The sequence below is a fragment of the Centruroides sculpturatus genome, unplaced genomic scaffold, assembly GCF_000671375.1.
Source record: "Centruroides sculpturatus isolate CEXI.00-Female unplaced genomic scaffold, Cexi_2.0 scaffold370, whole genome shotgun sequence".
Taxonomy (NCBI): domain Eukaryota; kingdom Metazoa; phylum Arthropoda; class Arachnida; order Scorpiones; family Buthidae; genus Centruroides; species Centruroides sculpturatus.
Window position 1 is genome coordinate 206950 of NW_019384564.1, and position 12950 is coordinate 219899.

Here is a 12950-nt window from a genome sequence, read left to right on the forward strand (position 1 = left end):
AGGTAAAGCATGAATCTGAAAATAATGCAGAAAAATGCTCAGAGGATAACGATAACTTGCCAAAAATAAAACGCTCTCGGTTAATAGTGCTTTTAGTGATGACAAAGAAAACATTGTTTAATTTATATTAATATGTATCACTTAAGAAAATTTTAATAAAGATATTTATCTTAATTATGAAAATATAGTAGCATGTTTTTTAATTTTTGGAACCTAACCCTCCTTTTCGTACTAGTTCTTTGTTTCGCATAACACGGCAATTTTTTGGAATGTAACTACCGTGTTATACGGGGTTACCTGTATATATATATTTTTTTTTTCTTGATCTAGTTATTTCTTCATTTTACCTTGTGCTAATCTTGTATTAATTTCTAATGTATCTCTTCCATCTTGATGAATTTGTATTCCAAGATAATTGTAATGGTCACATCCCTCAATCTTTTCTCCTTCTTCCAGTTTCATGTCTGTTTTAGCCCTTCTTATTCATAAATATTTTGTTTTACTCATGTTGTGCTCATGTTTGTATATAAATCTTCTTTAAAATATTCCTCTTTTATTTTTATTTTTATTCTGTAATACAAATGAAAGACAAAATTTCTCTAAATATTTTCATATGATCACCATTTTATTTTTCTTTAGTGTTCCAGAACAGCCCATAGACAGCCAGGTCTTCCTTTTTAGGCTACTCAGCTGCCCATTGTTAAAAAAGTTCCTTAAAAAGCACAGAAAACCAATAAAAATTAAAAATTTTTTTAAAATTGGTAATGGTAAATCTTATGACATCTTAATGATTTCATCCTTATCCATTTAGGTTATCGGCTCCTTTATATTTATTGATACTTGGAAATAGCACTGACAGATGTAGATTATTTCTTTTTATTATTCTAGATCATCCTTATCATCTGCAAATTGCAATGTAAACGTTGGTTTACCATTAATATCTATTCCCATATTGCAACATTTCCTTTTCCATATTCCATGAATATCTTTGTTTAAAAACCTGTTATTGACTTTGATTTGTATTACAAAAGTCTATTAGTCTTCTTCCATTGTCAGTCATCACATTTTCTCTGAATTGTTCAATAATTTTGTTATTTTTCAATGATCCTGTTCTTGCATTGAAATTACCCAATAGCTTTATTTCTCTTGTCTCGCCACTTTCATCTATCATCTCTTGCATCTTTTAAAACAAATCTTTACCTTCATGGGTTTCATCCTTATTTGGTGCATAAATTCCAATGATAGTAATTCGTCTTCCAAAAATATTTAGGTTAACTTTAATCATTCATTCATCTATTGTTTCAAAGTTGGTAATATTTCTCTTAAATTTCTTTTTTATCATCATGGATACATTACATTTTGCTCTTTCTTCTTTTGATACACCAGAGTAAATATGCATATAGTCTTCCAGTTCTTCCATACCTGACCCTTTCCTTTTTGTTTCTGTTAAGATCACAATGTCAATTTTCATTCTTTTTATTTCTTTAACTATCTCTTGTCTTTTTGATCTGATCCCTTGTACATTCCATATAGGAAAATTCATTGTCTGTTTACCTTGTCTTAGTCATTTACCATATAATTCATCTGGTTTCATTTTCCTGGAGCTTTCTGTTTGCAGTGTGATTTTTAATTTTTATAGATAGGATGCAGGCCTATTGTCTACGTTGTCAAAAAACAGCTTCTTATTCAAACCTTTCGTATTTGAACTCAATAACCTTATTTTGCTTGCAGTATGAAATTTGTTCATCTAATCTTATAAGAAAACAAGTAAAACGGCAAGGCCATTTTACTTGTTTTCTTATATGATTACTTGACTGATTCTAAGAGATAGTGTAGACCAGTGTTCCGCAACCTTTTTCTTCTTGCGGCACATCTATGACTCAACACGGCACACCAAAATGTTATTTTCCTCAAAAACGTATGATATGATACTATTAATAGAATTATATAATGCCACGAACCTATTATTATTATTATTATTAAACAGACCAACACCTGTGAGCAAATTTATTTTACATTTAATTTCTTGACAATACATAAAAATGCATGGCTTGTAATAAAGAATAAACAAACATTGTCTTATTTCATCAGTGCTACGGCAGAGAATGAAATACAAGCATAAAAAACACAGCAACTGTGATAAAAATATATAAATAAAATTTGAAATTAATAGAATATGTAAAAGTTTATGTTACACCTTCATCTTTGTGATGGCACACCAGTTGTGGAACACTGGTATAGACCTCCTCAAGTTTAAATTTGAATAAATATCCCAAATCTGTCAGCTATTGTTTATGTTATTTCAACAGACAATGTTGAATAGTTTCTTAAAATCTTAATTAAAATATAAAATCCAGAATTATTATAGATTTACTTTAAATATTTATTTTGGATATTAGATTCCAATTTTATTTTATAATAAATAATTCAGGAATTTCTTAATGATATTGGAATACATTACTTGTTATATAAATAATCTACTGGATATGTAAATGGATATGACTATTGTTAGCAACTTCTTAGTAATTGTATCATTCATTGGATTCCATAAAGTAACCATTTCTCTAAATATTTTAGTTTGACAATAGATGTAAAATATAAATAATATCATATAAATTAACACACTATTAAATTTTATTTAATTATTTCAAGCTTTCATTTGCATACTCTAAAGGCAAAAACATTATAATGTAGTATATATAAATTGTATATGGAAAATCATAAAGTCTCTCTCTCTTTTAGTAAATTTTTTCAATATTGATGGAGATTTAATTTTTATGTATAATTTGGTTTTAATGTTCTTCATTTGCCAAGATTATTGTTTCGAAGCCAGTATTTTTTTTTTAAATAAAATTCTGTAAATAAAAATTTAATTAAAAATAATATTTTATAAAATTCTATGTAGTCTAACTAGATCATTTTTAGTATTACATTTATNCAAGTTCCATTTGATTAATAAATTTTAAAATAATGAGTAAGAAATTCTGATTTATAAAAAAAAAATATTACATTTGAACCTATTTTGGTGTGGCGCCATCTACTGTAAAGATCTTCAGTTATACGGCCTCACATGGAAAATCTCTTAGATTCAGATTTTGAGAATCAATACATATGGCGACAGTAAACATCAAAATTACTCATGTATATCGATCCGTGCGGCTACCAAATAATTTTCTCTTGTCGACTCGTTATTTTCTAAATGTAGGCTTATGTAATTCGAAAAATCAACCGTCGTATATAGGTCTTATGCGAATAATTAAACTTACGATTTATTTCATTATTATTATTTGTTCATTTAAAATGAAAATTGTACGCGTAGTTTTGATGTATTTCATTATTAATATTGCAGCATCACTCGTTTTTTTGCCGCAGTACGAAGTATAAAATATGTTACATTCACTGCATGGTTAATGAATCTACATTTGTTGTCTAATGCTTTTAATTATGTTTAATATTAATTAACTATATTGAATATTTAGTATCCAAAGAGAAAACGATTGAAACTCTTTTCTGTAAACTGAACTCTCTTAAAATTACTTTACATATTTATCACAAGCTGCCTCTGTAACCATTTGCTAAGCAATACTTAAATCATAACTTCTTATCACTTATGTTATAATTTAGTTTAGAAAAGGAATCATTTTTATTTTATGAATTGACGTTTATTGCTAATTTTTGTTGTGTAATAACAGATATCACATTAGTGTATTGAAGACCATAAAATTTTACAATGCTTATCAAATTATCAAAAACATGATTTTTATTAAAAGTTTTTTGTATTTCATTTAAAAATTTTATTTGTTTCTTTAATTATTTGTTTTTATACAATTCATTTATTTATTTATTTTTTATTGTAATTTTCATATTTATTTAATATAAAAAATGATTGAGAACTTTTAATTTTCAGGTTCATATGAATGCAAGTTATGTTTGACCCTTCATAATAATGAGGGGAGTTATTTAGCTCACACTCAAGGAAAGAAACATCAAGCTAATCTAGCTAGAAGGGCTGCAAAAGAAGCAAAAGAATCACCAGCCCAACCAGCTCCCGCAAAACCTAGAGTTGACATTAAAAAATTTGTAAAGATCGGTCGTCCCGGTTATCGGGTAACTAAACAACGAGAAAGCGAAACCGGTCAACAAAGCCTTCTCTTTCAAATTGATTATCCAGAAATCGCAGAAACAGTCACCCCTCGTCATCGTTTCATGTCCGCTTACGAACAGAAAGTAGAGCCACCAGATAGGAGATGGCAATACTTGTTATTTGCAGCCGAACCATACGAAACTATAGCATTTAAAGTACCAAGTCGTGAAGTTGATAAAAGTGAAGAAAAGTTTTGGACAATGTGGAACAGAGAAACTAAACAGTTTTTTTTACAATTTAGTTTTAAAGTAGATCAAAAAATCAAACCATTGATGCCTGGACAACCACCACCTATGATGGCACCCACTGGTCCACGTCCCATGGGACCACCACCTCTCAGCATGCCTCCGCCACCGGCGCCAATGATGCATCCTCCTCCACCTCGACCGGTGGGACCTCCTCCACCACCTCCACCACCTCCCCCTCCACTTCCAAACATGCCTCCTCCTCCACCTCATTTTTCACATCTTCCTCCTCCACCTCAACCACCTGGTCCACCACCTCAGTGAATTTTCTAGCATTTTCATTGTTCAGAAAAAATAAAAACCAATTTTTATGTATTAATCATTTTTCCAGTGTTTAGAAAATTTAATCTGTAATAATCATATCATACAAGTTCCATTTGATTAATAAATTTTAAAATAATGAGTAAGAAATTCTGATTTATAAAAAAAAAATATTACATTTGAACCTATTTTGGTGTGGCGCCATCTACTGTAAAGATCTTCAGTTATACGGCCTCACATGGAAAATCTCTTAGATTCAGATTTTGAGAATCAATACATATGGCGACAGTAAACATCAAAATTACTCATGTATATCGATCCGTGCGGCTACCAAATAATTTTCTCTTGTCGACTCGTTATTTTCTAAATGTAGGCTTATGTAATTCGAAAAATCAACCGTCGTATATAGGTCTTATGCGAATAATTAAACTTACGATTTATTTCATTATTATTATTTGTTCATTTAAAATGAAAATTGTACGCGTAGTTTTGATGTATTTCATTATTAATATTGCAGCATCACTCGTTTTTTTGCCGCAGTACGAAGTATAAAATATGTTACATTCACTGCATGGTATTTCATTTCGAAACGCACGTAAACTTTTGTAAACTGTACGCATTAATATAGAAAAAATATATTTGTTTTTAAATATTTTCTTATTATATATAAACTTCACGGTCGTGAGAGTTGTGATAATGCTATAGGACGAGTTCCGGTGTTCGTTTGTTGGGTTGACCCCGGTCAATGGCTCCACGTGTTACGAGTACCCAGGGGTGACTCTCCTGCTCATGGGACCGCGGCTGTTCCTGTGATTGTTCTTGATACAATCGTCTTTATAAATTACTCTACTTTCATATATACTTCAGTATTTATCTCTCTGCTGTAGCGTATATAGTGGTAACGATAACGAAAGTTTAAAAAATATTTTTAATAGCAATTCCTGTTTATTTTCGACTTTTTATCGGTTTCCTTCGTTACATATTGCTTTATATGTGGTAAAACTCGATCATATTTCTGTAATTTTATTTCTTATGCATTTTTTAAAGCTATAAATTCAATCTAGATTTCTTTCTCTAGAGAGAGGGCGGAGAGAAAAAAAGCATGTTTATTAGTATTCTTATATAAAAGAAAAAGAAATATATGACGCTGTTTATCACAAATTTTAGAATTACATGAAAGTATTTCTATACCTGTGTGAAGGGAGAAATTAGTTATTTTATCAAGGGATTAGACTTTGCAGAATTAAATGCGTGGCATTTCAAAATTTGACGAGGAAGTCTGAGAAAAACGGGTTTTGTTGCTGTGACTGCTTCTCATAATAGAACGTTAACCTATAGATGCAATGTAGATGTTATAACCTCGTCTGTTTCTCTTAATTAATTGAAAAAATATACACAAAAGATTGGAAAAAATTATATTCGCATCTATGCAAACTATTTAAGAAACTCAATTTATTATTTAAACTTCATTTATATATATCTATATTTTTTGACAGAATTATAGCATATCCCAGCTAATACTGCATCGAAAAGGTTACCACTTGAGATACCCCAATCGGTGCACTTCGCTCTTTGTTCAAGTATATTAAATGATATCTTATGCGATAAAGTCTGGATAGACGAATGAACGTCATGAAAACATCAGCTATATCGTGTAAATGATTCCAATTCGCATGTTTATCCAAGAATCATAATCCAGAGAAATTTCACTGATAAGTCATCATTTTTTCTTAAATCACTCAATTGAATGTAGAAACTATAAATCCTGATTAATGGATCTTATTGATGCAAATATTTATCTTTTATAAAGGATAAAAATTGCAAATTTGGCAATTTTCATTCACTTTTAAAATTAATGTTAAAATTAAATGAAAATTGTAATTTTTATGCAGTTTTTTTTATTTTTCTGTAATAATTTAAAATAAAAATATTTTTCTTTGCATTTGTTAATTAAACAATGCGCCCATTGGTTGATTTAACAGTCTCTTCGGGAAACATCGAATAGAGTTTTTAATTAGAAACACATTTCTTAATAATTTTTTAATCAAAGCGTTTATTGGACGGTTTAAATTCAAAAAATAACTAGTAGCGTCAACCGTTTCAAAACGACTTCGTTATCTGATTCAAAATTAACCAATCAGATTATGATATTTATATAACGCTTTCTCGTAATTTAAAAAATGAAAAAAAAACATGGCTGCCATTTTTATTACAGTATTTATAAACGAATTTTATAAGTCTCCGGCTACTTATTGAGTGTTTACATTTACTCATAATTAATAAAAATTCATCAATAATATTATTAATACACAAAAAATCGTATTTATCAGAAGCGTTATTTATTTAATATAAAAAATGATTGAGAACTTTTAATTTTCAGGTTCATATGAATGCAAGTTATGTTTGACCCTTCATAATAATGAGGGGAGTTATTTAGCTCACACTCAAGGAAAGAAACATCAAGCTAATCTAGCTAGAAGGGCTGCAAAAGAAGCAAAAGAATCACCAGCCCAACCAGCTCCCGCAAAACCTAGAGTTGACATTAAAAAATTTGTAAAGATCGGTCGTCCCGGTTATCGGGTAACTAAACAACGAGAAAGCGAAACCGGTCAACAAAGCCTTCTCTTTCAAATTGATTATCCAGAAATCGCAGAAACAGTCACCCCTCGTCATCGTTTCATGTCCGCTTACGAACAGAAAGTAGAGCCACCAGATAGGAGATGGCAATACTTGTTATTTGCAGCCGAACCATACGAAACTATAGCATTTAAAGTACCAAGTCGTGAAGTTGATAAAAGTGAAGAAAAGTTTTGGACAATGTGGAACAGAGAAACTAAACAGTTTTTTTTACAATTTAGTTTTAAAGTAGATCAAAAAATCAAACCATTGATGCCTGGACAACCACCACCTATGATGGCACCCACTGGTCCACGTCCCATGGGACCACCACCTCTCAGCATGCCTCCGCCACCGGCGCCAATGATGCATCCTCCTCCACCTCGACCGGTGGGACCTCCTCCACCACCTCCACCACCTCCCCCTCCACTTCCAAACATGCNATATTTTTACTTAAATAATAAAACGATATTAAAGTTTAATTTGGAAGAAATTTTTAAATTTCTAGATTATAAGATACGAAAATAAAATTTTAAAGTGATGATGATGGCGATTAACTGCCTTCAAATGTCGTAATAAATCCTAATTAAATAATTTTTATTACATAAAATTACTTATATATTAATTCTATAGGTAGGAGACAATGTAATAGTAAGTACACCCGCCAGCCATTATAAATCCGTTACGATTGTTAGTCCCTAACCGAAGCAGACGACGATTCCGTATTCCGCGCCTTTCCTTTTCGGTTTTAAATACTCAATACCATTGGTTAAACAAAGCGATGGTCACACGTCACGTGATAGCCACGCGAAGTCTCATTGGCTAAATTCGTAATCCCGGTAGCGAACTAACCAATGATACGGTTCTCCCTTTGAAACGTACAAGCGAGCGCGTGAGGTGTTCGTTTTGCCAACGCGGCGTTGACTAGGCAGTTGTTTAGGTAAGATGTTTTTGCTGTAAATAATCGTTAAAGAGATTCAGAAATCGACTTCCAAGATACGTTTTCGACAAAAGGTAATGTAGAAGAATAAGTTTTATGCTGTCAGATCGTATTTTCGACGATCAAACGCCTTTCCTACTACTTCTCTATTAGTCATTGCTATAGGCTTAGTATGAACGTTGCACAAAGAAGGGTCGCCATAGTGTAGCAATGGAGGCCGAGTAGAAGGATGCAATTTGACGATTTTTCTTATTAATAAATTAAACGATCGGTTCGTTATCGGGTCGAATCGACAGACGAAGGATGGTACTACGTCACGGTTTAATTAATTTCGACGATTATACGGCGGGTGAAGGAAATAACTCGTTTTAAAAACGATCGTTTCTTTGTTAGTCGTCAATGGCTGCCTAAGCCAACAACAACGTTATTAGATAGCAACTCATACAGTACTGTACGGACTGAATCCTACAGTATAGGCTCGGCGGTTGCGATGTTTCGTCAAAAATGGCTTCGAAAACCTTTTTTCGTTTGGTTTTTTTTAATGTACAATACATTCTCGACTTCAAGGACATAATATAACGGGGGTTTCATTCATGAAAACCAGGTTCTTAGCCATTTTTATTTTTTAATTTTTTATTTTTCTTTTGTTTTTGATTCTCGCGGTTGTTGAACTGGTTAATAATAACGGTTTTTGGTGGTGTGACATTTAAACAAATTTAATAATTAAAAAAAAAAAGAGGAGTTATGTAGGAATAGAATATGTATTTATGTATTATATATTTTATATAATTTATTTCAGGAAAATCGCTCTTATAATCTTTAATTGCCCTTAATTGGTTTGCATGGTGCAGGTTTAATAGGATTGTTGGAGAATCGCCCTTTTTTGACAAGAAGGAATGTTTTAATGTTTAATCTTCCTTTATCGAACTAGGTAATTAAAAATAATTGATGTTTGCCTTTGCCATAGTTTTATAAATATCAGAATGTTTGATTTGGCCGAGGTAATTTTTAAAAACAATTAAAAAATAAGTAGAAAATTTCCCTGATTGAGACCGAATAACTGTTAAGTGCAATTAAATAAGAGAAATTTTTTGTTTGTTTATTTATATCTTATTTTTAAGGCAAATGATTACTGTTTATATAGTGGATCACTTGTCTCCTGTTTGTTTATATTGTTTATTGCTCTTATTAAATTATGCGGAAGGAATAATAATAATTCATTTTATTGAAGTATTAAATAATAAAGTGTAAACGACTTATCTTCGCTCGTTTTATTACAAGTGTTTGCACGTACAAAAAAGGGGGATTTGAATCGTAATTGGTGTTCACGCTATCAGGTCTTCTTATTCAAAAATGGGCAAAGGTGACAATAAGCCCCGTGGCAGAATGTCTGCTTATGCTTTCTTCGTTCAGACATGCCGTGAGGAACATAAAAAGAAGCATCCTAATGAAAATGTCGTTTTTGCCGAATTTTCCAAAAAATGTGCCGAAAGGTGGAAGGTGAGGTTGTTTCGAGAATTTAATTAAGTCGGTTTTTCTGTTTACGTGTGATGGATTTTAAATTATTTTACTTCTATCGTTACTATTAAGACAATGTCCGAGAAGGAAAAGCAGCGTTTCCATCAGATGGCCGAAAAGGATAAAAAGAGATACGAGTCCGAAATGGCAAATTATAAACCAGTAAAGGGAGAAAAAACCAAGAAGCGTAAACGTACTAAAGATCCAAATGCTCCCAAAAGGGCCTTGTAAGATGTTATTTCAAAAAGTATATAAATAAATTAAAAATTCTTTTATTTGTTGAAACTCTTATTTGCCCTTTAGATCAGCTTTCTTTTGGTTTTGTAATGATGAACGTCCAAAAGCAAAGGAAAGTTTACCAGATGCTCCTGTTGGTGAAATTGCCAAAGAACTTGGTAGACGGTGGAACGAAGTTACAGATGAAACCAAGGCAAAATATGAAGCTCTCGCTGCTAAAGATAAAGCCAGATATGAAAAGGTGTGTTTTAAATAAATTTTATTTTTTTAATAAGTAAACTAATTTATATTAAAAAACCAATTAGGAAGTAAAGGCTTATAAGGGAAAGAAGGCTAAGGCAGGTGGTGGTGCTAAGGCTGGAGGAGCCAAAAAGAAAGATGAATCGGACGAGGAGGAGGAAGAATCCCCAGAAGAGGAGGAAGAAGTAGTAGAAGAGGACGATGTAGATGAAGAGGAGGAAGAGGAAGAGGACGATGAGTGAAGCATCTGTGGTTCACAGTGTTGTTAGCATTGAAGTTGGCCAAAGGACACTATTATTGCTGTCCTTAACTCCCTGTTCATAGTTCTATGATACTTCATGTAGGGGATTTTTGGAGTAGGTTTGTTACCCTGTGTATCATGTCATCATGTCATTAATTTTCAGCTCATCAAGTGAACATGCTTATGTACTTAGGCGTGAATTCAGAGATATGTTGAAAATCCTCTTCATGTAGATGGTTTACCTGGAAAAAGTGTAAAAATTTTGCATTTTTCTCCTAATATGCTTCTCTGTAGCAATCATTTTATTAAAAAAATTTTTTTGAATGTTTGGTAGACTTCACTGCTTAACAGCTCGGTGATTGCTACAGACAAGCTAAAGTCATCACACATGCCTAAGTAAACATTTATTCATTTTGTTTTTGAATTATTGCTCATTGAGTTCATCACATTTGGGGCTGCTGTTTGTTACCTCATTTAAATATTTCTTAATATCTTGTAATTTTTCATAATGTATAATATAAACAAGCAGCAAAGTTTGTCACCATGGTACAGTTAGAACAATTGAAGAGACTATATACATATATATATATATAAATATATAAAATATATTTAACAAGGAAACAAGTGCTTTTTCCTTGTCAGTGTTCATATTCTATTGTTTTTCTGATGTATTAAGTATTACAACAGCTAGTTTTTCATATAAATTTATAAACATTGACGAAAGCCAAAATATTGACTCGTACAAAAAAAACCAGTTAAAGAAAAAAGATATATATTGTTAACTTGTCAATATTTTGTCCGTTTTTCTGTGAAATTTTTGGAATTGTTAAAAGATGAATTTCTACTGTTAAGTTAAAAAAAAAAATCACCACTTTAATAGAACTGTGCCTTTCAATTGTTCCAATCATTTCCTGAACATGGAGACTATGCCCCATGAAGTTTACTTTTTTATTTTTTCGTTTTCTGTAAAGTTTTAAAAAAGAAGAAAAAAGAAAAGTTGTTTAGTGAACAGTTGTTTTAATGTGCTGTCGTGACTTTTGTATTTTCTGAGCTGAAATAAACTAAATGGAACTTGGAACGATCTCTTTTTTATGTATAACTTAATTAAAACAACATCGGCTTGACGTAACGTAGACATCACACGCTGGTGTCACGAAATTATTTTTTTCCGTAATTAGAGGGTTTTTTAAAAAAAATAATAAGATTGGTTTATATTTATGTACCATACGTACGCGGTTTGGCTTATTAAAATTCGGAAGGAACGAGTAGTAGCTACAAGATCGATGCAGATGAAGAACGTAGTAGTACGTACAGTACATATGGAAGTGCCGTCCGTCTCGAAACGAATGCATATTTGTTAGAATATAGCCAGACATTTTGCTAGAGTTGTTTATATAGAATCAAGAATTAACAAATTTGTTAAGTTCTTGTGTAAACAACATTGTACACGTCAAAAAGTAAACACGAGAAAGATTTTTTTATGTCGATGATGTACTGTACTTAGACAATAACATAACAACAACAACAACCTGGTATAACCTGTTTTACATTACAAGGCATCGAGTGTATTATTTAGTCTTCCTGTTTCTCGAATTATAATTTTTTTTAGAAGAAAGTCGCCATCTTTAAACAAGTACGATACAGTCTGTTCGTGTCAAGAGAAAATGAATTAACGGCAATCTCAGCCGGTTGAAGCCGGAAAAGGTGGATGAGTTTGCCGCTTGACGATTTCGTGTAGTAGTCGGCTTCTACCTTATCGATCTAGTACGGTAGATTACAATAAGAATTGGTGTGTAGATTTTACGTTCTCAACTGGTGATGTCGGAGGAGGAGTGATGATGTCTAGACTTGTCTGGTTCCTTTTCATTCGTAACAATCTTCCTTTATTAGTTTTAACTAGAAACGGTGTCGTTATACTGGCAAAACATAAATCGATTCAATGGTTTAATTCTCTTATATATTTTTTTTGTTTGTTTGTTTGTTTTTTGCGTCTTGTTATCGAATTTCGAGCTCGGGAAATGTTTGTTACTGTCAGATATGGCTGCGGATATTTCCTCTACAGTCAATTGATAGGTCTTCGTTCCAAGGCTTCGAGATGGTTCCCTAGCACGGAAATTGGGATTCTGGGCCCGTAAAAAGTTTATTAGAGACTAGCAAATATATCTTTCTACCTATTTTTAATATCTTATAAACGAATGAGGTGTTTAGCTGTTGATTTCTATATGAAGTATATTTATATACCATATCGCTTCGATGATTCTAAGAATTATGAGTTTAAATAAAGCTAAATTAAGCCCTTTTGATTGTAGATGACGGCTCTACAGTTCTATTTTAAAAGTATTATTTCTTTTAGTCTGGCATGTGACATCAAACTTGTCAACGTGAATTTAACCCAACCACTTGTTACAATTGCCTCAGAAATATTCTTTAAATAAAAAAGATTCTGATGCGTAGAATAATGCAGTTTGTAACTCCCATATTTATAGATGAAGCCAGACCACTTGAAGT

General features: G+C 31.8%; 2 protein-coding genes and 1 pseudogene across 3 annotated transcripts in view; all 3 read left to right on the forward strand.

Moving 5' to 3' along the window:
* The window catches only part of LOC111624014 (splicing factor 3A subunit 2-like), a 29347-nt gene extending 22960 nt beyond the window's left edge, over nt 1–6387 (forward strand). Inside the window, exon 3 of the mRNA XM_023366782.1 lies at nt 3908–6387. Coding sequence (XP_023222550.1) covers nt 3908–4653 — 746 coding nt within the window. The 3' untranslated portion in view covers nt 4654–6387. The remainder of the gene's footprint in view (nt 1–3907) is intronic.
* A 639-nt stretch (nt 6388–7026) lies between these two features.
* On the forward strand, nt 7027–7781 carry LOC111624005 (annotated as a pseudogene).
* Nucleotides 7782–8055: 274 nt separating this feature from the next.
* Nucleotides 8056–11520, forward strand: LOC111624015 (high mobility group protein B2-like). Of its 2 annotated transcripts, none has more exons than XM_023366784.1 (5): nt 8056–8206; nt 9488–9706; nt 9797–9951; nt 10028–10202; nt 10267–11520. In XM_023366784.1, the coding sequence occupies exons 2-5, from the start codon at nt 9560–9562 to the stop codon at nt 10441–10443; spliced, it is 654 nt and encodes a 217-aa protein (XP_023222552.1). In that variant the 5' UTR covers nt 8056–8206; nt 9488–9559; the 3' UTR covers nt 10444–11520. The 2 variants fall into 2 exon arrangements, with proteins under 2 accessions (XP_023222552.1, XP_023222551.1); XM_023366783.1 differs by having other exon boundaries at nt 8131–8280.
* The last annotated feature ends 1430 nt before the right edge of the window (nt 11521–12950 follow it).

Coding starts and splice junctions, on each gene's coding strand:
- LOC111624015 (XM_023366784.1), top strand. CDS start 9,560: ATGGGCAAAGGTGACAATAAGCCCCGTGGCAGAATGTCTGCTTATGCT. Junction 9,707..9,796: donor AATGTGCCGAAAGGTGGAAG/GTGAGGTTGTTT, acceptor GTTACTATTAAG/ACAATGTCCGAGAAGGAAAA. Junction 10,203..10,266: donor ATAAAGCCAGATATGAAAAG/GTGTGTTTTAAA, acceptor AAAACCAATTAG/GAAGTAAAGGCTTATAAGGG.